Source organism: Bos taurus, chromosome 1 (genome assembly GCF_002263795.3).
Source record: "Bos taurus isolate L1 Dominette 01449 registration number 42190680 breed Hereford chromosome 1, ARS-UCD2.0, whole genome shotgun sequence".
Classification (NCBI taxonomy): domain Eukaryota; kingdom Metazoa; phylum Chordata; class Mammalia; order Artiodactyla; family Bovidae; genus Bos; species Bos taurus.
This window is the reverse complement of record NC_037328.1, coordinates 70,827,922-70,851,641: the sequence shown is the minus strand read 5'-3', so window position 1 is coordinate 70,851,641 and position 23,720 is coordinate 70,827,922. Positions and strand designations below refer to the sequence as shown.

General features: G+C 39.1%; 1 protein-coding gene across 5 annotated transcripts in view; it reads left to right on the top strand.

Annotated features, from left to right (window-relative positions):
* Positions 1–23,720, top strand: part of PCYT1A (phosphate cytidylyltransferase 1A, choline) — a 53,235-nt gene that overhangs the window by 26,196 nt on the left and 3,319 nt on the right. For 4 of the 5 annotated variants that reach the window (XM_015471394.3, XM_005201384.5, XM_010801155.4 and 1 more), the window contains 7 exons: positions 2,168–2,267; positions 12,434–12,550; positions 13,716–13,867; positions 16,242–16,320; positions 16,747–16,889; positions 18,333–18,521; positions 19,401–23,502. In XM_015471394.3, the coding sequence (XP_015326880.1) occupies positions 2,168–2,267; positions 12,434–12,550; positions 13,716–13,867; positions 16,242–16,320; positions 16,747–16,889; positions 18,333–18,521; positions 19,401–19,607 (987 nt within the window). In that variant the 3' untranslated portion in view covers positions 19,608–23,502. Of the gene's footprint in view, positions 1–2,167; positions 2,268–12,433; positions 12,551–13,715; positions 13,868–16,241; positions 16,321–16,746; positions 16,890–18,332; positions 18,522–19,400; positions 23,503–23,720 lie in introns of those variants that run through there. The other variant, NM_001105052.2, reaches the window with a different exon arrangement.

The window sequence follows — 23,720 nt, the reverse complement described above, 5'->3', positions numbered from 1 at the left end:
CTTAACCTCTTTTTAAAAACATCTAAAAAAAGATAACACACACAAATTTCCTAAAAATGACTTTTTCTTATAGCTTTAGCATATTTTAAACTAAGTTTATATAAGTGATCTTTAAAAGAAATATATTTTCATTTTAAAACTTTATTTTAAAAATATATCCTTATCTGAAATTAAAAGTGTCTTCCAAGTTTCTGAATTTATCCCAGTCATGATGTGATCTGTGTAGAATTTAAAATTCTAAGTGAACATCACTATAACCCAACAGAAATTTAAAAAATTGTAAGGGAATATTATGAACAACTCCATGCCAAAAAATGTGATAATTCAGGTGAAACAGACTTATTCCTAGAAAGAGCCAAATTGCCAAAACTGACCCAAGGAAAAAATAAAATGTGAATAGACCTGTCCCAATTAAAAATATTGCATTGTCTTTAAGAAAATCTTCCCACAAAAACAAAGCTGGACACAGATGACTTCACTGGTGAATTCTATCAAACATTAGAAGAAGAAGTAATACCAACCCTATACACTTTCAGAAAATAGAGGAGATAACATTTCCTAATCCATTTTATGAGACCAGATATCAAAGCCAGGCAAAAATAGAACAAGAAAAGAAATCATAGTTCAAAATCCCTCATAAACTTAGATGCAAAGATTCCTAATAATATATTAACAAATTGAATCCCAGAACATATGAAAAGATTTATACAGTGTGATCAAGAAGAATCTCACTCAAGAATGAAAGATTGGCTTAGCATTCTAAAATCAGTGCATCTCATACACCATAATTAATTTAAAAAACCAAAATATGATTGTCCCTATATTGTATAAAAGGCATGTGACAAAATCCAACATTTGTTCATTAAAAAACTTTCAAAAAGGAATTAATTCACTGGTGGCCCAGTGATTAGGACTTAGTACTTTCATTGCTGTGTCCCTGGTTCTATCCCTTGTTAGCAAACTAAAATCCTGCAAACTGCTTGACATGGCCAAAAAAACAAAACCCAAAACACCTCTCAATAAACTACAAAAGGAAGAGAGATCGCTCAATCTGAGGAAGGACATCTAAGAAAAACCTATAGCTAACTTAATACTTGATGTTGAAAGACTGCATGCTTCTCCCCTCAGACTGGGAGTAAGGCCAGAATGTTTGTCCTTGCGATCTCTATTCACCATTGTACTAGAGGTTTCAACTAGTGCAATAAGGGATAACGAAAGGAAATTAAAGACATTCAGGTTGGAAAGGAATAAGTAAAACTGTCTTTATTCACATACAACATGGTCTCATATGTAGACAGTCCTAAGGAATCTATCAAACAAACTGCTCGAACTGATAATTGAGTTTAACAAAGCCACAGGAGATGAGAATCAACTGAAATTACTCATACCGATACACATACACACTTAACAAATCAATTGCATTTCTCTATACTGGCAAGGAACAACCCAAAAATAAAATTAAGAAAACAGTTACAAAAGCATCAAATAGAGTAAAATACTTAGAAATAAATGTAACAAAAACTCCTAAGTAAGACTTTCCTCCAAAGAGGAAAAGAGCATACCTGTATTCATATTTCAGCTTTGCCTCTGAGTAATTATATGCAATTCATATAACTTCTCTGAACCTCATTTTCCTCATCTTTAAATTGAGGGTATTAACTATCATACTACCTGCCTCACAGGGCTGTAAATGAGAATTAGAACATATTTACAGTGTAAAGCATTACACAGTGATGATTCTACTTAAAGAATATGGCAGCTGTTTGCCTTCCCAGTTCCGTACCACTTCAACTAAGTGGTAAGAAAATGCACTTGTGAACTTTGGCAATTTCATCACATAGTTCAGGGTTGGCTCTTCTACCATCTGGTAGAGGAGCTGTCATTCTGGACCCAGTTGGTTGGGACTATGTGTAGCTTCCCAGCCACCGTCCACCATGGTGGCTGAAATCACCATCAAGACATTTATTTTTCATGCCATGATTTGCTCATCTGGTAAAAGGTTGTACTTTCACTTGTCATTTTGGAATGCTTGTATCTTTTTCCTTTTTAAAGTTATCAAGATTTAGGAAAAATTTTAATCATAGCATGTTTAATAACTGTTCTGTCAAGCTACCATTTTTTTTGAGCATTTTATTGAATTTATCTTTTCCTTCATTTTCCTCTTAAGGGTTTACGGCAGCCAGCGCCTTTTTCTGATGAAATTGAAGTAGACTTTAGTAAGCCCTATGTCAGGGTAACTATGGAAGAAGCCAGCAGAGGAACTCCTTGTAAGTAAATAATGAATTATGTTTTTGTTTGACTATTGTTTTTAACATTCAGTTGTATTTATGAAATACCCACCTACTTTATATTCTTCCCTTGGTTTACCTGGAAAAGCTAGTTGAGAGAGGTTTTCCTTCCATCTCCCTTGCTATTCTATTTGAGAGGATAATGTACCCCATAAAATTTCATTTGTTTCTTCTTATTGTATACTTATTTCCCAGTATTTTTGTCATAGCTAGGAGAAATAGTGATACACATTTTGGGCTGTTATCATCATAGCTGGAGATACAGAGGAACAAAGAGGATAAAATATTAACTTGAGCTGGTTTATAATCCTGTCTGTTTTTTCAGAGGCCCAGATAATGTCAGACTGTCACATTTTTAATAGTCTTCAGAATTTCCCCCAAGTTTTCCTTTCTATCAGTCTGTACACTACCTATGATACTACTGATTGATATACAACAAAAATATCCCAAGTTGGGAGATGCTCTTCACTTAATTTTATCTTTATTGATATTGATAGTTTTCCAAGTTTTTCCAAAGAGGACTTTTCTGTATTATTTTCCAAGCCCACACTCTTTATTTGTATACTTAGTTTACATCATTAGTTAGCAGTTTTTGGCCTCATAAATTATTAATATGTATCCTAGACACTTTCCCTGTTTTGGGCAGTTGGTTTTGGAGATCATCAAATCCTAGTTTTCATTGCAGCACTGTTTACAGTAAGTAGGACTTGGAAGCAATTTAAATGTCCATCGCCAGAGGAATGGATAAAGAAGATGTGGTACATCAATACAGTGGAGTATTACTCAGCCATAGAAAGGAATGAAATAGTACCATTTGCAGAGACATGGATATAGACCTAGAGATTGTCATACAGTGTGAAGTAAATCAGAAAGAGAAAAACAAACATCGTATAGTATTGCTTATATGTGGAACCAAGAAAAATGTTACAGATGAACTTATTTGCAAAGCAGAAATAGAGATACAGATGTAGAGAACAAACTCTATGAATACTTGGTGGGGAGGAGAGAGTGGAATGAATGGGGAGATTGGGATTGATTTATATATACTACTATGTATAAAACAGATAATTCACGAAAACCTGTTGTATAGCACAGAAAACCCTACTCAGTGCTCTCTGGTGACCTAAATGGGAAGGAAATCTTAAAAAAAGAGGGAATATATGTATAACTGATTGACTTTGCTATATAGCAGAAACTAACAACATTGTAAAGCAACTGTCCTTCAATGAACATTAAAAAGAATAAAACAGAAACTGCATGAGCATTTGTTATGAATACAAAGTCCTGTTGGCATCTGTCCTTACTTCTCTTTAAGTTCTCCAATTCTCCTTTTTTCCCCAATCCTTTTTCATTTCTTTCTTGATTACTATGGTTTTTATTCTGTAAATGTAGGGCTGGACTCAACCTAGGCAAGCTCTCAGGAATAAGAGGTAGTTATAGCCACAAATCTATATATATTTTCAGTATATAGAAGATATTTATAGTTACTTCCTACTATTTGTGTTAGTATCTTTACTCTCTGTTGTAACTTAGAAGTACTGAAATGAATGCTGAGCAGTGTCAGGCTAGGATCCTAATACCCCTTGGCTGTATCTTATCTGTATATAGTATGGTTTTAAGGTCCTCAAAATTCCAGAGAATGTGGTCCTTTTGGAAGAATGTTTAGATATAGCTCATGTTTATCACAACCCTTCTGATTTATGACATGATTTGTTTTGGGTTTGGCTCCTCTTACTTCAGTAATAACTAGGCTAATGAGGCAGAGTAAAATGACACCAAGTAAAGACAGGCTGTATGTGACAGAGTAGTGGTGGCAGGTTCTACTTAAGAATGCCGCTGGACAGTTCAGGGATCACATTCCGATGTGATCTTAGAGCCTGTTGAAGGCAAGGACTTTTCATATGCTAATGACACACATTGAGAATGCAGTACCTCACCAGATCTGATCGTATTAGTTACATTACCCACCTTGTTGCTAATCTAGCCACATACCATTTGTGGAAGATAAAACTATGTATATATAGGTATCCTGTTTCCAAGTTTTGACACTTGTAATTAACAAATGCTAAACAGTAAATCTAATTTCTAAAAATTTCACAATAGTGGAATTTTACAGGTAAGTCATTTTTGAGATTATATACTTTATAGTCTCTTCATTTTATATACATGAATAAAGGTCCATAGAAATTAAGAAGTGAAGTTTCCCCTACAGTAAAACAAATAATTAGTGATAGAATTGGAGCTAAAACCTAAGTTTTTCCATCTTTGTGTTCTTTTCACCCTGGAGTGTTGTTATTCTTTGTAGACATCAGTTATAAATAATAGAAGACCATCAGCAAACTGATTATATCTTGGGTAGAACAAATAGTCCCAAATTGGCCTATAAAGTTTGCCAATTTGACCTCTGGTTTTTCCTTTATCTTATTCTCTCTGTTCAGTATTATGTTAAATAACCAAGTAATTGATTGTCTTCATGCAGGTACCAGATAAGAAATAAACCAATAAAGAATCTACACATGCCATCATTAATGAATTTTAAACCAATAACTGGTTCAAGAGGCATCCCTCCCCTGCCCCCAAGTTTTCATTTAGGGAGGTTAAGGGAGAGTATAAGAGGGAAGTTTGTGTAATCTTGGAGCAAATGCACTACATAGAAATAAAAGGAGTATGGCTTGAGAGATGAGAAGATTGTCTCTTTTCAGTTCAGTTCTGTTGCTCAGTTGTGTCTGACTCTTTGAGACCCCATGGACTGCAGCACACCAGGCTTCTCCATCCATCAGCAACTCCTGAAGATAGCTCAGACCTCATGTCCATCGAGTCAGTGATGCCATCCAGCCATCTTATCCTCTGTCATACTCTTCTCCTGCCTTCAATCTTTCCCAGCCTCAGGATCTTTTCTAATGAGTCAGTTCTTCACATCGGGGGGCCAAAGGATTAGAGTTTAAGCTTCAGCATCAGTCCTTCCAATGAATATTCAGGACTAATTTCCTTTAGAATTGACTGGTTGGATCTCCTTGCAGTCCAAGGGACTCTCAAGAGTCCTCTCCAACACCACAGTTCAAAAGCATCAATTCTTCGATGCTCAACTTTCTTTATGGTCCAACTCTCACATCCATACATGACTACTGGAAAAACCATAGCTTTGACTAGATGGACCTTGGTTGGCAAAGTAATGTCTCTGCTTTTTAATATGCTGTCTAGGTTGGTCATAGCTTTTCTTCCAAGGAGCAAGCATCTTTTAATGTCATGGCTGCAGTCACTATCTGCAGTGATTTTGGAGCCGAAGAAAATAAAGTCTCTCACTGTTTCCATTGTTTCTCATCTATTTGCTATGAAGTGATGGGACTGGATGCCTTGATCTTAGTTTTCTGAATGTTGAGTTTTAAGCCAGCTTTTTCACTCTCCTCTTTCACTTTCATCAAGAGGCTTGTTAGTTCCTCTTGGGTTTCTGCCATAAGGGAGATGTCATCTGCATATCTGAGGTTACTGATATTTCTCCCGGCAATCTTGATTCCAGCTTGTGCTTCATCCAGCTCGGCATTTCCCATGATATAGTCTGCATATAAGTTAAATAAGCAGGATGACAATATACAGCCTTGATATACTCCTTTCCTAATTTGGAACCAGTCCATTCCATGTCCAGTGCTAACTGTTGCTTCTTGACCTGCATACAGATTTCTCAGGAGGCAGGTCACGTGGTCTGGTATTCCAGTCTCTTTAAGAATTTCCCAGTTTGTTATGATCCATACAGTCAAAGGCTTTGGCATCATCAATAAAGCAGAAGTAGGTGTTTTTCTGGAATTTTCTTGCTTTTTCGATGATCCAGTGGATATTGGCAATTTGATCTCTGCTTCCTCTGCCTTTTCTAAATCCAACTTGAACATCTGGAAGTTCATGTACTGTTGAAGCCTGGCTTGGAGAATTTTGAGCATTACTTTGCTAGTGTGTGAGATGACTGCAGTTGCGTGGTTGTTTCAACATTCTTTGGCATTGCCTTTCTTTGGGATTGGAATGAAAACTGACCTTTTCCAGTCCTGTGGCCACTGCTAGTTGTCCAAATTTGCTGGCATATTGAGTGTAGCACTTTCACAGCATCATCTTTTAGGATTTGAAATAGCTCAGCTGGAATTCCATCACCTCCACTAGCTTTGTTCCTAGTGATGCTTTCTAAGGCCCACTTGACTTCTCATTCCAGGATGTCTGGCTCTAGGTCAGTGATCACACCATTGTGTGGTTATCTAGATCATTAAAGTCTTTTTCTGTATATTGCCTCTGTGTATTCTTGCCACCTCTTCTTAATATTGTCTGCTTCTGTTAGGTCCGTACCATTTCCGTCCTTTATTGTGCCCATCTGTGCATGATATGTTCCCTTGGTATCTCTAATTTTCTTGAAGAGATCTCTAGTCTTTCCCATTCTTTTGTTTTCCTGTTTCTTTGCATTGATCACTTAGGAAGGCTTTCTTATCTCTCCTTGCTATTCTCTGGAACTCTGCATTCAGATGGGTATCTCTTTCATTTTCTCCTTTACCTTTTGAACATCTGGAAGTTTTTCTCTTCTTTTCTCAGCTATTTGTAAGGCCTCCTCAGACAACCATTTTGCCTTTTTGTGTTTCTTTTTCTTGGGGATGGTTTTGACCATCTCCTCCTGTACAGTGTCACAAACCTTCATCCACAGTTCTTCAGGCACTCTGTCTGTCAGATCTAATCCCTTGAATCTATTTGTCACTTGCACTGTATAATCGTAAAGGATTTGATTTAGGTCTACCTGCATGGTCTAGGGTTTTTCCTACTTTCTTCAGTTTAAGTCTGAATTTTCAGTAAGGAGTCACAGTCAGCTCCTGATCTTGTTTTTGCTGATGGTATAGAACTTTTCCATCTTTGACTGCAAAGAATATAATCATTCTGATTGCGGTATTGACCATTTGGTGATGTCCATATGTAGAGTCATCTCTTGTGTTGTTGGAAGAGGGTGTTTACTATGACCAGTGCATTCTCTTGGCAAAACTCTGTTAGCCTTTGCCCTGCTTCATTTTGTATTCCAGGGCCAAATTTGCCTGTTACTCTACGTATCTCTTGACTTCCTATTCTTGTCTCTTTTAGAAGACAAAAGGACTTTTTTCACTTTTAGAAAAGAATAAAAAGGCAAGAGTCTGAAGGGCAATGGAAATCTGTTAAAGATGAAATGTTTCAATGGTAGCTATTTGAGAGAATATATTAAAAGAAATAATAAATTGAAACCCAGGTCTTTTCTGTTTAAAGGAGAACATCTAGTTATTTAGTCTAGAAGTAGTGCAAAGACTATAATTTATAATCCAAATCAAGACCATTTTTGAAAGTGAAAGCAGTTGCTCTTGATAATGTGCTGAAACAGCAGATGTAGGTCAAAGGGTATAGTCATCCTGGCCCATAGCCACTTGATAAAAGAATGCAAAACGCGTTCTTTCTCCCTAGATTTTTAGTTCAACAGTGGCCCCTTCTGGTCAGTTGATTAATACACTAGCCTGGATTTTCCAAAGACTTGGGTTAAGACATAGAGAATTGAGAGGTTGGGGTGCTGGGGAAAAGGCTGAAGAGAGCAAGAGGCACATCTGGGGCTGATCCAAGAAAGTTCAGCGTGATTTGGCCTAATGTGGATGTTTCAGATCAGATCAGTCACTCAGTCGTGTCCGACTCTTTGCGACCCCATAAATCACAGCACGCCAGGCCTCCCTGTCCATCACCAACTCCCGGAGTTCACGGAGACTCACGTCCATCGACTCAGAGATGCCATCCAGCCATCTCATCCTCTGTCGTCCCCTTCTCCTCCTGCCCCCAATCCCTTCCAGCATCAGAGTCTTTTCCAATGAGTCAACTCTTCGCATGAGGTGGCCAAAGTACTGGAGTTTCAGCTTTAGCATCATTCCTTCCAAAGAAATCCCAGGGCTGATCTCCTTCAGAATGGACTGGTTGGATCTCCTTGCAGTCCAAGGGACTGTCAAGAGTCTTCTCCAACACCACAGTTCAAAAGCATCAATTCTTCGGCGCTCAGCCTTCTTCACAGTCCAACTCTCACATCCGTACATGACCACAGGAAAAACCATAGCCTTGACTAGACGAACCTTTGTTGGCAAAGTAATGTTTCTGCTTTTGAATATGCTATCTAGGTTGGTCATAACTTTCCTTCCAAGGAGTAAGCATCTTTTAATTTCATGGCTGCAGTCACCACCTGTAGTGATTTTGGAGCCCAGAAAAATAAAGTCTGACACTGTTTCCACTGTTTCCCCATCTATTTGCCATGAAGTGATGGGACCGGATGCCATGATCTTCATTTTCTGAATGTTGAGCTTTAAGCCAACTTTTTCACTCTCCACTTTCACTTTCATGAAGAGGCTTTTGAGTTCCTCTTCACTTTCTGCCATAGGGTGGTGTCATCTGCATATCTGAGGTTATTGATATTTCTCCCGGCAATCTTGATTCTAGCTTGTGTTTCTTCCAGTCCAGCGTTTCTCATGATGTACTCTGCATATAAGTTAAATAAGCAGGGTGACAATATACAGTCTTGACGTACTCCTTTTCCTATTTGGAACCAGTCTGTTGTTCCATGTCCAGTTCTAACTGTTGCTTCCTGACCTGCATACAGATTTCTCAAGAGGCAAATCAGGTGGTCTGGTATTCCCATCTCTTTCAGAATTTTCCACAGTTTATTGTGATCCACATGGTCAAAGGCTTTGGCATAGTCAATAAAGCAGAAATAGATGTTTTTCTGGAACTCTCTTGCTTTTTCTATGATCCAGCGGATGTTGGCAATTTGATCTCTGGTTCCTCTGCCTTTTCTAAAACCAGCTTGAACAGATGTCCTTTTCATTATAGGGGACTGGAATGCAAAAGTAGGAAGTCAAGAAACACCTGGAGTAACAGGCAAATTTGGCCTTGGAATACGGAATAAAGCAGGGCAAAGACTAATAGAGTTTTGCCAAGAAAATGCACTGGTCATAACAAACACCCTCTTCCAACAACACAAGAGAAGACCCTATACATGGACATCACCAGATGGTCAACACCGAAATCAGATTGATTATATTCTTTGCAGCCAAAGATGGAGAAGCTCTATACTGTCAGCAAAAACAAGACCAGGAGCTGACTGTGGCTCAGACCATGAACTCCTTATTGCCAAATTCAGACTTAAATTGAAGAAAGTAGGGAAAACCACTAGACCATTCAGGTATGATCTAAATCAAATCCCTTATGATTATACAGTGGAAGTGAGAAATAGATTTAAGGGCCTAGATCTGATAGAGTGCCTGATGAACTATGGAATGAGGTTCGTGACATTGTACAGGACACAGGGATCAAGACCATTCCCATAGAAAAGAAATGCAAAAAAGCAAAATGGCTGTCTGGGGAGGCCTTACAAATAGCTGTGAAAAGAAGAGAAGCGAAAAGCAAAGGAGAAAAGGAAAGATATAAACATGTGAATGCAGAGTTCCAAAGAATAGCAAGAAGAGATAAGAAAGCCTTCTTCAGCAATCAATGCAAAGAAATAGAGGAAAACAACAGAATGGGAAAGACTAGGGATCTCTTCAAGAAAATCAGAGATAACAAAGGAACATTTCATGCAAAGATGGGCTCGATAAAGGACAGAAATGGTATGGACCTAACAGAAGCAGAAGAGATTAAGAAGAGATGGCAAGAATACACAGAAGAACTGTACAAAAAAGATCTTCACGACCCAGATAATCACGATGGTGTGATCACTGACCTAGAGCCAGACATCCTGGAATGTGAAGTCAAGTGGGCCTTAGAAAGCATCACTACGAACAAATCTAGTGGAGGTGATAGAATTCCAGTGGAGCTATTCCAAATCCTGAAAGATGCTGCTGTGAAAGTGCTGCACTCAATATGCCAGCAAATTTGGAAAACTCAGCAGTGGCCACAGGACTGGAAAAGGTCAGTTTTCATTCCAATCCCAAAGAAAGGCAATTCCAAAGAATGCTCAAACTACCGCACAATTGCATTCATCTCACACGCTAGTAAAGTAATGCTCAAAATTCTCCAAGCCAGGCTTCAAGCAATATGTGAACCGTGAACTTCCTGATGTGGATGTTTAACTGCTGGCAAATAGCCACTCAGTGTTAACAGCATTCTGTCCTACTGGCACTCTCCAGGAAGTGTGTTTATTGAGCTAAATCTCCTCATCTCACTTTGCCCTTGTTATATACTAATGGAAAGAACACCAGCACAATATTCTCAAGTTTTATATTCTATCTGTTGTCTTTTAGGATCAAATAAAGTGAGATCATAACTACTCTGGACTTGTTTAGGAAAGATAGAAGTATGTTAGTTGCTTCATGGTCATGATTTCTAGGATGTTGAAGAGAGACTATACTACTCAGATTGGGCGGGGGCTGCTTTGTTTTGTAGGTGAGGAAACTGATACTTAAAGAGATTAAGATTACATAGGAATGTAGCTTGTTGGCAAGCTTAAGCTATAACTTTTTCTGACTCCTAAATCCATCATATTATTTCTCCGTTTTTTGTTGTATTGGTGTATTTATTTAAAAATTTTACTTCCTATAAAATCGATGTGTTCCCATGACCTAACATTGAAAAAGGACACAGAGTGAAATGTCTTCCTCTCACTACTATCTCACATCCACCTAGTATCCCTTTTGCAGGCAACCAGTATTGCCAATTTCCTATGGATATCTAAGCAAATAATATAAGCAAAGTCTTCCCACAGTTTTAGTGGGTGGATCATGTCATAGTCTTCCAATGAAGTTTAGGTTGTTTCCAAAGTTTTGCTATTACAAAGAGTGCTGCAGTGAATAATGCAATCTGCATACATATTTACAAACATATCCATGAGATAAATTCCTAGAATTGGAATAGCTGGACTAAAGGGTATAAACATTTGTCCTTTGTCTTTTGACAGATATTGCCTAATTTCATTTCTTAAAAGTTTTACCAGTTTATATTTCTATCAGCAGTGTATGATTTCTCAATTTAAAAACTATTCATTTATGGATAAAGCTATCTATAAAGAAAAGTCCATAAGCCTCCTGAGAACCAGCTTCCTCTCTCTTGATTCATTGTCCTCAAGGCAGGAAGGAGATGTATCTTATCCCTACCTTCAGTATGGTGTATTTGATAAGGCTCTGACACTTCTTTCCAAAAATAATGCACATGTTCCTACTGTTCTTTTTTGCTGCTACAGTAAAACAACTCTTCTTTTATTCATGTAGTGGAAATAGGTTGCCTAGGACTCGTTAGATTTATCATTTGAAGCATGATGAACAACTGTATCAATTTCTTTCTCAGTGTGTTTACTTGACTTTAGAATTAGCCTTGTACCCCAGGAAATCATTTCCTGCGTTTTCTTTCACAGTCCACTACCACTAAAAATAAGTTGATAGTCATTTGTTATTTTCACTAATGGACAGGAAAAGAGGAAAAGCTCTAATATAAAGTCCTAAAGTATTTATATATGATTTTCAAGTATTTTCTAAATCACCGTATACTGAGAAGGTGTAACATATTCACTATCAAGGAGAAATGCTTGAAGAAATTCCATCTGTTACCACAGAGCAGATAGTGAGGGTGAATCTGGGACTGAGAAGCAATAGATTGACAAATGGTGCTTACCTTCCTTCTTTTTCAGTCTCACTCCTCTGGATCACTCTTTACTTTCAAAGCAAAGTATTTTATTTTCAAGCAAAATGTTAGTCATTAGTAATCACAGCAGCTTGAAAATGAGAGCCGGCAGCCAAGACTATAGTTTAATTATAGTCTGTTTAAACATAACTGAAGTTTAAATATAAACCAAAAATGATGATTTTAAAGTTTTAGATATAGTTCTTGTATAACTCTTCCCTTCACTTCTTAAAAAACTTCAAGAAAACATAATCAAGAAACTCAATTACCTGATCAATTTGGTAAACCCAGGCTGACAAAGAGAGTTCGTGGCTATAATGCCAAGAGAGTCTGTGGAATTCTGTGATGTTATTCCTTACAATCCCCAAACACCCCAAATTAAGGTGAGTAGCCAGAGAACACCTTAAAAGGGAGTTGTGCAAGAATTGAACAGTCACACAGTGCCATTTCCATTTGTTAAATATGACATATTGAGTCAGTGTGTTTGTCTGATAAATTCTTTCCTTTGGATTTAGGTGAACGGCCTGTGAGAGTTTATGCAGATGGAATATTTGACTTATTTCATTCTGGTCATGCCCGGGCTCTGATGCAAGCAAAGAACCTTTTCCCTAATACATACCTCATTGTGGGAGGTAAGAAAACACCTACTGACTTAGGTGCTGTCCAGAAAAAAATTATAGTAGCCCTTTTTCTCCTGTCTTTATAACCTGAGTACATTCACTCTTATTTTGGTTTTTAAATGAAGGATATAGTGTTGCCTTTTTAAAATGTGAAGCATATGAAGAACATGAAGTATCTAAAATCTGAACTGTATAAACCTGGAGAGAGATGCGCTAAGCTCATTGACTTGAGATGTCCAGGATTTATCTCACTGGTTTTGGCTGGTTTCTGCAGTCTGATCCCCTATCGCCTACTTTAAAATAGCATTTACTTTAGATTTCAGTTTATCACCCTAACATGACTCTGTATGTTTGTATGTGTACTGTGCATGCTCAGGTGTGTGACTTTGTGACCCCGTGGACTCTAGCCCACCAGGCTCCTCTGTCCATGGTATTTTCCAGGCAAGAGTACTGGAGTGGGTTGCCATGCCCTTCTCCAGGGGATCTTCCCAACCCAGGGATCGAACCCACATCTCTTGCATCTCCTGGCATTGGCAGACAGATTCTTTACCACTGTACCACCTGGGAAGCCTCTCAGTTTATCATTCTGAATCAGCTGAAGTACAAAAGTCTGCTAAGCAAATGTTATGTGGTCCAGTCCAGGCTAATAGGGCTTAACTGGTGGCTCAGATAGTAAAGAAGCTGCCCTCAATGTGGGAGACCCAGCTTTGCTCCCTGGATTGGGGAGATCCCTTGGAGAAGGGAATGACAACTCATGCCAGTATTCTTGATTGAAGAATCCCATGGACAGAGGAGCAGCCTGGTGGGCTACAGTCCATGGGGTCACAATGAGTCGGACATGACTGAGCAACTGATACTTTCCAGTCTGATAGGAAACCATTTTTTTTTAAACTGTTCATTGATGCAGAAATGTACAGTAGGTTCATTTCAAAGCCAAAGATCATAGTCTTCTGTTGTATCTTCTCCTTTCCAAAGTGTGAACATAGTGAGTATTGCTCCCGAAGGTGTATCTTGGATTAGAAAGCATTGTTATCCAGACTGAGGTACATTTAGAGTATTGTTATCCAAGTGGGGTGCTTGGTTACAATCCTAGGAAATGGTAGAGGTTAGTGACCGAGGTGTGGTTAAGCAAGCAGAGGGGACTTTGACTTATAACCTTATGATGTGGTGAACTCAGTTTGCAGTGATGAGCTAACACACAACTTCAAAGGCTTCACCGTGATGAATGAAAATGAGCGCTATGATGCAGTGCAGCACTGCCGCTATGTGGATGAGGTGGTGAGGAATGCCCCCTGGACCCTGACACCAGAGTTCCTGGCAGAACACCGGGTAAGAAACTGAGTACATGTTCCCATTCCCTGTTTTGTAATTCCCTCAATTTTGAAGGCTTCTGGTACTTGGGCTAGTTTTCCACTAGCTTTATTTTATTTCTACCTTCTCTGTAAATTTAATATAAAAGAGATGATGATGTTATTACTTCTAATAATAGTCATCCCTGACATTTTTATTGGATTTGATGGTTTAGAGGCGCTTTTACATCCATTATATTTCATTTGTTCCCCATGAAAGTCCTGTTGGGTAGTTATTAGTTATTTCCACTTTACATATGAGAACAGGGCCAGAGAGGCCAAATAACCAGGTTACACTCTAGCAGGGCTAGAAATTTAACTTCTATGCACCCCCACTCTTTCCCCCATAGATGTGTACATCCTCGTAGTGTACCAGCCTCTTTAGAGTATACCTAGCCCCAGCCATGCTCTCGGTTCAGTTCGGTAGCTTAGTTGTGTCTGACTCTTTGCGACCCCATGGGCTGCAACACACCAGGCTTCCCTGTCCATCACCAACTCCCGGAGTTTACTCAGGCTCATGTCCATTGAGTCGGTGATGCTATCCAACCATCTCATCCTCTGTTGTACCCTTCTCCTCCCGCCTTCAATCTTTCCCAGCATCAAGGTCTTTTCAAATAAGTCAGTTCTTCCCATCAGGTGGCCAAAATATTGGACTTTCACCTTCAGCATCAGTCCTTCCAATGAATATTCAGGACTGATATCCTTTAGGATAGACTGGTTGGATCTCCTTGCAGTCCAAGGGACTTTCAAGAGTCTTCTCCAGCACCACAGTTCAAAAGCATAAATTCTTCAGCACTCAGCTTTCTTTGTAGTCTAACTCTCACATCTATACATGACCACTGGAAAAACCATAGCTTTGAGTAGATGGACCTTTGTTGGAAAAGTAATGTCTCTGCTTTTTAATATGCTGTCTAGGTTGGTCATAGCTTTTTTTCCATGCTCTCAAGGAGCTCACATTCCAGGAAATAAGATATAGAAACATGGACTTATCTTGTATTGGCTTAAATTTAGTTTCAAGACTTTTAATTTCAGTCTAGAAATTATGTGGGGTCAGAAACCAGGGATGTTTCTCACTTTGTCTCAGTGAATTGGTATTATAAAAATCCTTATCTCCTTTTTATTTTCCCACATTAAAAAAGCAGATTTCCTACAAAAGATGGGTTTATAGCTGAGAAGAACTTACCAGGTTTATAGCTGAGAAGAACTTACCAGGTCCGGTTGGAGGCCCTCAAGCTTGAGGAACCAGCAAGCATGTTGTCAGTTCTCTACAGTGGTGTGTAGAATGTTAAAAGTAAATTGTCCAGTGAGACAGGAAATAAAAAGTAGCCAAAGTGCTTCAAAAGCAGTATTTGGGTAAGCCTGAAGCTAAGGGATATTTGTTACAACTATTTAGGATTTGGACAGACCTTTTATAGTTCTGTAGCTTTTCTGCATCAACATTTAGCAGCCAGTGGTACCAAAGGTGAAGAGCAAGATTATTCTCAGCAACATGGCCAGGCAGGCCCAGGCAGAAGAGGTTAGAGGGACTCCCAGATTCCCTTTTCTCTCCTTGTTTGTAGTATATCGTCAGTCACGAGTCTGGCTTGCTCACCGTTCTTATTTTCACTTTGCTGCCTTTGTGTCCCTGACAAATTGTTCATGGGTAATTGATATGTTAGCTGAGAGTTCCTGACATAGTCCTGATGAGCGTAACATTACAATGGCTTCTTGGAGCTGTATAGTGGTATTAGCAATTATATTAACAAAGGAGATACGGCCTATTCAAGAAGGAGTAATTGAGGTTTAGAAAGATTGTTGATCCCAGTGCAAGAGATATTGACAGTAGTAAAGTGATAAATCTGAGACCTAAAGGTCTTTTATGGGGCTCTTGGTTGCTATTTTTATGTTCCCATTTACCTCACAGACTTAGAGAGAAACTAGTTAACAAAGAAGTGACTTCTTTCTCATATTTTTAGAAACTGTGTTTGACCAGTGCTTGTAGAGCCAGGAGGATAGGGAGGTTTCTTTTCTTCTTTTCTTGACTCCATCCACTAGCTAGCATACCACAAAATCCTCCAGGCCTATTTCCCACACCGTGGTGACTGGTATTCAGTGTGAGGGTAGCACTTCCAGGAACCAGGAGGAGCAACTAGAAGAGAAACTGGCTAACTTCATGTTTATGATCCATAAACAGTTAGGTTGGATCACTTGTAAAAGAATTGTGAAATTTATGAGCCGAGCAAGGAGAGACAAAGAGAAAAGTTCATTTGAGGCCTGGCTTCACCTTGTGGCCCTTTTTCTGGGCCACAGAGTGTTGCCTGGTTCTTTCTAAGTAGCAGTTATCCTGAGTTTTAATGATGTTTCCTTATTTTCAGATTGATTTTGTGGCTCATGATGACATCCCTTATTCTTCTGCTGGGAGTGATGATGTTTATAAGCACATCAAGGAAGCAGGTGAGTAAGGTGATGTGCATCCTCATTTTATGGAGTCTCCAGAATAATGACATATTCAATCACATCACTACAGAGGAAAATTTATACAGTGAGAAATTCAACATCCACTTTTAGGTCACACTTTGGATAAGAGGTTAAAGTGAGCATAGCATCATATCCATCAGTTCTCAGTCTAAACATCTACTTTTGTTGTCTTTTTAATTTCAAGAAACCCTTCTCCAGCCCCATTCTTTTCTTAATATTAGGACATTTCCTTACTCCTAACCCTTCATTCAGTGTTCCTTCTGTATGTCAGTATCTCAGACTGTACTTAGTAATAGCAGACTCTGCTTTTTGAGGATAGGAAAGGACTGTGGCTCCCAGTTTCCATCTAGTCCTACTGCCTGAGCTATTCAGAGTATCACAGTATTTGTGTTTTTGGGTTAGGCATGTTTGCTCCAACACAGAGGACAGAAGGTATCTCCACATCAGACATCATCACTCGAATTGTCCGTGACTATGATGTGTATGCCAGGAGGAACCTCCAGAGGGGCTACACAGCAAAGGAACTCAATGTCAGCTTTATCAATGTAAGTTCTAACCTCATCCCAGAGTTCCCTGGCCCTATAGGACATGTGGCCTCTCACTTTGTCTAAGTTAAACTTGCTCTTCAATCTGCTCTTATTATCACCTCCAAAAGCTCAGTGGATACCTCTTTGCACATAGTACTATGCCAGGCTTTTTACAAAGAGCATTTGGATGTATCTGTTCTATAAAAAGAAGCATTATCTGCCTTTATGGTCTAGTATCACAACATTGATATAAGGACATACAGCCAATTAAATAAGAATGTATAACTTACAAAGTACAGTGTTTATATTGAATACATTTAAAACAGTAGTTCTTAACTTTTTTTTAATTGTATGGTCTTTATAAATCTGATGCAAACTATGGATCTTCTCCCTGTGTGGATAGTAACACACAGCATTTTGCATGCAACTTCTCAAGGCACATGGAACTAACTTTTAAAATTTGATTATGAAAGCAAGTTTATCTTAGCTTAATATTGCCCTTAGAAACAAACTGCTGTACATTTTGTATATAAATTATACCTCAGTAAACTTGATTTAAAAAGAAGAAAGCTGCTGTGTCTTGTATACGTGAGTAATTTACCATGCTCCCTCATTTGTTCCCAGCTCTGTGAATTATGAATGGGTAAAATGGTTTCATCTAAATTGATTTATCTGTGCAGATAAACGCTGGCTACTGTTACACTGCTGTTACACTGCAGAATTTATTTTCAGGTATTTAAGAATCCTAAACATACTCCCCTTCCCCTTTATGATCTGAAAATGAGAACACTTTTCATTTGGCTGAAGACTCCTTCCCTCCCTTTGGGAGGGTTCATACAATTTTCCCTTATTTTTAGGGCAGCTGACAGGACCAATGAGTATCATCCTTACTTTGCGAATGAGCAAACAGACCTCCAGATGTTAAAAAAAAAAAAAAACTTCTCTGTAGTCATAGAATAAGCCAGTGATGGAGGGAAAATTTTAGCACAATAAATGAATTAAGTAAAAGGTCTACTACTTTCTTTTTCAACCTGTTAGAGTTGACTTGTTGTTGGCAGTACTGTACAGTGATCTTGGTGCTCCCTCCCTATACATATACATCTCTGTCTAGAATGGGGTTTTGGGTTTTGTTGGGCATGTTTATCTTCCAAGTTAATGTTTTGTCTTAAAAATCTGAGTTTGTTTGGTATATGCCAGTCTGTTACTGGGCTTACCCTGTGCATTTAGTTTAGTCCTGGGCTCTACAATCTTAGAATTATTACACTTTTACTTAGGATGACCATCCAGAGCATATCTTTTCTGTTACCATGGTAGGGAAATATGGGATATATTAAAGTAAAGTGAAATTCTCAAGACCGAAAGGAGTGTCTAAATAGAGTACCAAACCAAGTCTTTTCCTTCCCCTTGGTATGGAAGGTCAGAGTGAGTATTATTTCTCAAAACAGTTATTTCTTTATCCAGGAGAAGAAATACCACTTACAGGAGCGAGTTGACAAAGTAAAGAAGAAAGTGAAAGATGTGGAGGAAAAGTCAAAGGAATTTGTTCAGAAGGTGGAAGAAAAAAGCATTGACCTCATTCAGAAATGGGAAGAGAAATCCCGAGAATTCATTGGAAGTTTCCTGGAAATGTTTGGTCCAGAAGGAGCGCTGGTATGTTCCTTCCTGCTGGGCTATTTAGGGAAATTCAGGAAAATCTAGGGAATTCTTATGCTGTGAAAGGAACTATAGAATCCTTGAGCAGAAAGGGACATTGACAATAAGAAGTTATCTAATATGTTCCCTTTATTGGGCAGAACTATATTTAAACTATCCCCAGAAAGGTTTTAAAAATCTTTACAGAAAGTGGTTATACATTCGCCTAATTTTGCCAGCTCTCTATAAACCTCCAAATATGGTGACAAGTGAGTAACCTTGCCTAGCTTGTTTCTACATTACAGTTTTGGATAGAAGGAAAGGAAAGAGCAAAGAACAGTTTAAAAAAAAAAAAAAAACCACTGCCTCGACTACAAGCAGCCACTGCAGGATTGCTGGGTAAGGTGGGAGTTCTGTCCTTGAGGAATAGGCAAGGTCTTTTTGAGCTAGATAAGAGGTGCATGTGTAGCTATTAGCAGATGAGCCCTAGGATATCAGAGATGATCTGGCTGTGGGGGTGCTTGGATGCCAGAATAGATTATTCATGGAGAATATAGAATTTTCAGAAAATCCCCAAAACTAAGGTAGATACCCTTTTGTCTGAGTTAATTCCTTTGTTTTTGCCTAGAACCTAGACTACAGACCAAGTAGCTTTTTAAGAATTCCTTTGACATAGAAGTCAAAGATTGGGTGACAGTGGATAACAGGTGGGACCCCTTAGACATGTAGTCTAGCATAACCACTTTGACTAAGAAATTGCTTAGAATTGTATCTGTGGCTTACTTGGTCACTTTTGACATTACAGAGGGCACTCACGATAATTTGAAGTCTCAGATCTCCTCCATTGGTTAGTAGGATCCATAGGTTTCTTCTAACTCTTCCTTTTGGTCTCCCCAGAAACATATGCTGAAAGAGGGGAAAGGCCGGATGCTGCAGGCCATCAGTCCAAGGCAGAGTCCCAGCAACAGCCCCACTCGTGAACGTTCCCCCTCTCCCTCTTTCCGGTGGCCCTTCTCTGGCAAGACTTCCCCGCCTTCCTCCCCAACAAACCTCTCCAGACACAAGTCTGCAGCCTATGATATCAGTGAGGATGAAGAAGACTAAATTTTCATCTCTCCTTTCTCCTCCCCTCCCTCTGTCCCAACCTTCAGAAGCTCTCTGTTGAATTCCAGATTGTGATCCCAACACTAATCCTAAGGACAGCTACAAAGGAAAGACAGTTGGGGCAAGAGGACTTAGGATGGGGGGACCAGACAGCCTGTCCTCGGAGAGACATCACCCATCCCCACCAAGAAGGAGGCTAACTACATCTTAGAAGCCTGTTCTGCATTCATATCCCCTCCCCATGGACTTTGCTTTACTGTTTATGTTCATGTGCTCTTGACAGGGAAATTGTCATTTTTATTAATTTTTTAAAAATTAGTCTTTCAAACGTAGTAAGTAGAACTAATTTTTTGCCCCCGAGGAGTGGGCAGAAGGAAGTGGTGTAATACCCAGAGGCCTTTTCTTCTTGATACACCGTAGTGTTTGCCTTCTATTCTCAGGCAAACTGTCTTGCCAACTCCTTCAGGCAGTGAGCCATGCTGATGGGCGATTTGGAGGGGAAATACCATAATCTTGGTTTCCTTTTTTTAAAAAGCTAAAAGCTGAGTAACGGCCACAAATCCCCAATGTATACTGCTGGCACGTGTGTCTGTGTGGCTGTGGGAAGAAGGAGATCTGAGTCTGACTTTTCTTACTCCCTGAGGAGTTTCTTGTTGGACCCAATGGGGTCCATGAAGACACTGATGGGGATGGAACCAGACCACATGGCATCAGCTGCGGTTTCTATGCTGTGTTCATCTCTCAGAAAATTCTGTTGCCCAGTTATTTGGGAGCTCTTGTCAATCTCTTTTTTGTAATCTTTAAATTCTTCCTGCCTTTAAAGGGAGGAACACTTTCAGGTTTACTCTGATTGAGGAGGGGAGTTGGACAATACTCAAACCTATACAAAGTCAGTTTAATTTTCCTCTGGGAGTAAGTCCCTAGCCCTACTACTCCTGTCTTAATACTCATTTCCTAGCTTTTTACAAAGGATACTTTGTAAATGTCTGTAGTTTCAACATGATCTGTTAATCCATGTTGCTCATAACCATATTGAATATTGAGAGAGGTTTGCAGAGAACATAGGTGCAAAAGCATAAGGAAACACACCCCTTTTTAAAGCCCTATCTTGACCTCTTCCCCTTGTAATAGTATCCTTGACTGGAACCAGTGCTCCATGAGGTGTTTCTTTTCCCCAGGGAGTTGGCATCTGGCAGGGACTCACATCACTGCCCCTCTAGCAAGTCTCCAGTGGCTCACATTATAAGAGTGTGGTAGATTCCCTCCCTCTCCCTCTGCCTGCCCCCATCTCCCTTTTACGTTGCCCAGGGGATTCACCACTTAAATTTCACATCAGAGAATGCTGAAGCTTAAGCACTTGCTGTTGAACATGAGCTCCTTTTCAGCTTGTAGCATCCTACAGCACATGACCTAGCAGATCATTATCTATCATAATCCTAATCCTTATCATATCATAAGGTTCAGGGGAAATTTGCTTCTGTCCAGGGCCATCTCATCACTCATAAATACCCCTTGTGGGGGTGGAGTTTTAGTGTTTTCAGCTGAGAAAACCACATTTTATCTTTGCCCCTCTGCTAAGGTTGTGAGCATCTCATAATCCCTTTCCTGAACACTTTCTGGTAAAACTTGCTCTTATGCCTGAGGGCCAGTGGCTAGAGTTACTGCCTGCCTGCACAGCAGGACTACCTAGGTTCTTAAAACTCAGATCATCCAGAGAAGCAGAATGCAGCAGAGTAGAGGAATAAACAGAGTGAACCTCTTGCTGTCCTGATGGCCCATGAAAATTACATTTCTAACTCTTCTCATGAAGTGCTATTTTTACTATCAAATCTAGTTTACACAGGCTTTGGCTTGAAATCCTTTTTTTGAAACTGTTGAAGTTAATGTTTTCCTACAATACCAGCTTTGTAGGATCATATATTTTAACTTTTCTGCTTCAGTCTTCCCTTTTTGGGAATTCTGCCCATTTCTGTTGATAGAAAAATGGTGAAATCACCACTGAAACCCACCTACATTTTCTCTCAAAATACATGTCCAAGTATATTTGGAAAGGGAGGCAATCCAAATGTGATTTTCCTCCCTGCAGTCACTCCTCACAGGTATTGTCTGGGTCCCAAATGTTTGGCCTGCCTTCTCTGCTCTGTAGATGGGCTGCTTTGGGCACATCCTGTCCTTGGAGTATGACGTCTAGGCCAACAAGCTCCATGAGACTGCTAGCACTGGCATGTGCACGTGTTGTCGGAAAACTCTCACCCCTTCTGGTGAGCCTCTGTGGCCTCAGTCTCCTAACACAGTATATCTCCGTGAAATTTTGACTGAAAGCAAAAAACTTTATGGCATGGCATGCTAGGTACTTTGGAATAAATGTGATCCTATGTGCTGGACAACGGTGGGTGGGTGGAGGAAGTTGTTGGGATGATGCATTATTTGATCATTTGTGCCTAATTAAATGAGGTTAGAGATTCGCATTCCACAACCGTGTGTGTGATCTGTAAATCTTTAAATATTAGTGTTGTTAATATTAATTTTTAACATTAATTTTAATATTACTTAAACCCTAAATTGCACAAGCAAAGCTGTCAGCCTGAATAGGCCAAATGTGGCAGAAATGGGAGAGCCTTAGAAGTTGGTTGGCCTTATAGCCTCTCTCTGTAACAGATGGAGAAGGGAGACAGAAGCCTTGTAGCCAGTGGTGAGGATGTGCCATTTCATCAGTTACCTTGAGATGAGCTGGGCAGAAAGTTTGTTTTTTTTCATACACTAGACTCCACAGCACTGAAGGGTAGAGGTTGAAATTTTAGAGGAGTAGAAATGGGTCATTTGTACTGCTCCAGCTGCTTCTGATCACTAGAGCCAAAGACCATTATTTTGATGAGGCTTGGGTAAGAAGGTTGGGGATGTGAAGAGGTCGAAAGTCCCGAATAAGAGAAAAAATTTGAGGGAGGTCAAGAGAGCTTTTGACCTTTTCTGATCACTGATAACATCGCAGGCAGCACCTGAGTTACATTTTTCTTATTTGTGACCACACAGCTGTCCAGGAAGTCTTTGAATATTCCATCCACAATGATTCTTCACAGTGTTTTTTATTCTTTCTTGACTTATGGGCAGCTTTTGTCTTTCTGGAGCTCATTGCCTTATTAATCCTGTTTCAAACCCTATATCTAAAATCTTTCCAAATCAAGTCTATTTTGCTGCTTTTGTTTAATTTCCTAAAAGCCATAGCCTTTACATGTTCTGTCAGCAAACTATCACCAGAAGTTGAACCAATGCAGGTAGGAGAAAAGCTCCCTTAACAATGTTTTTAACTAATGGTATTTTTTTCAAGCTTATCAATATAAGTATTTTTAAAGTTATATTTTTCAAGGTCATACAATGATTGTTCTTGTTTTCTCTCATGGAATAGATTGTCATGGGATAAAGATTGGTCCCTAGCTATTATTTTTGCAAATAAGTAGAACATGTTTTGGGGATTATACTATTAAATGTTAATTTTCTTTAAAAGAAAGAAGAAAGATACTCTGTCTGCCAAAGTTTGATGTTAGTACTTAGATTGGGGTAGAAAACAAAAGTAGTTGGTTTAACATTAAAATGACTGCAGTTCTGTTTTCTTAGCTTTCAAGTGGGCTTTCCCACTATTCTTAGGGAGACACTGACTGTTTTGAACACAAAGATTTGATTGGTTGAGTTGTTTTGTATTGTGGATCCTGAGAAGAGTGTTGGAAAGAAATACTGGCCTTGGTGTAAACGTTGGCCCCATCACCAGTGCTGGTGTCCACAAGGACGTTTTCCTTAATCGGTGTTGAGTATTTTTTTTTCCTGTCTGAGTGTTATTAAATTGTTATTGTTCAGTTATTTTGGCTTTTGTCATTAGCCAAATAAAGGCAAAGTGATTTTACCTAATGTTTCATTTTATATGTTTTGACTTGGTATACATGTGTATTATATATTTTATGTATTTGAGACTTTTACCTGTATGATCAGTTCCTTTACTTTTGCATCCTAATTTGTCTCCTCAGAATCATTGCATGCCCATATCATTGCAATTCCTTTTGCAGCTTGGTACAGAAGACTCAAAAAGCCATTGGCCCACAAAGGGAGGCTGATCTAGATCTC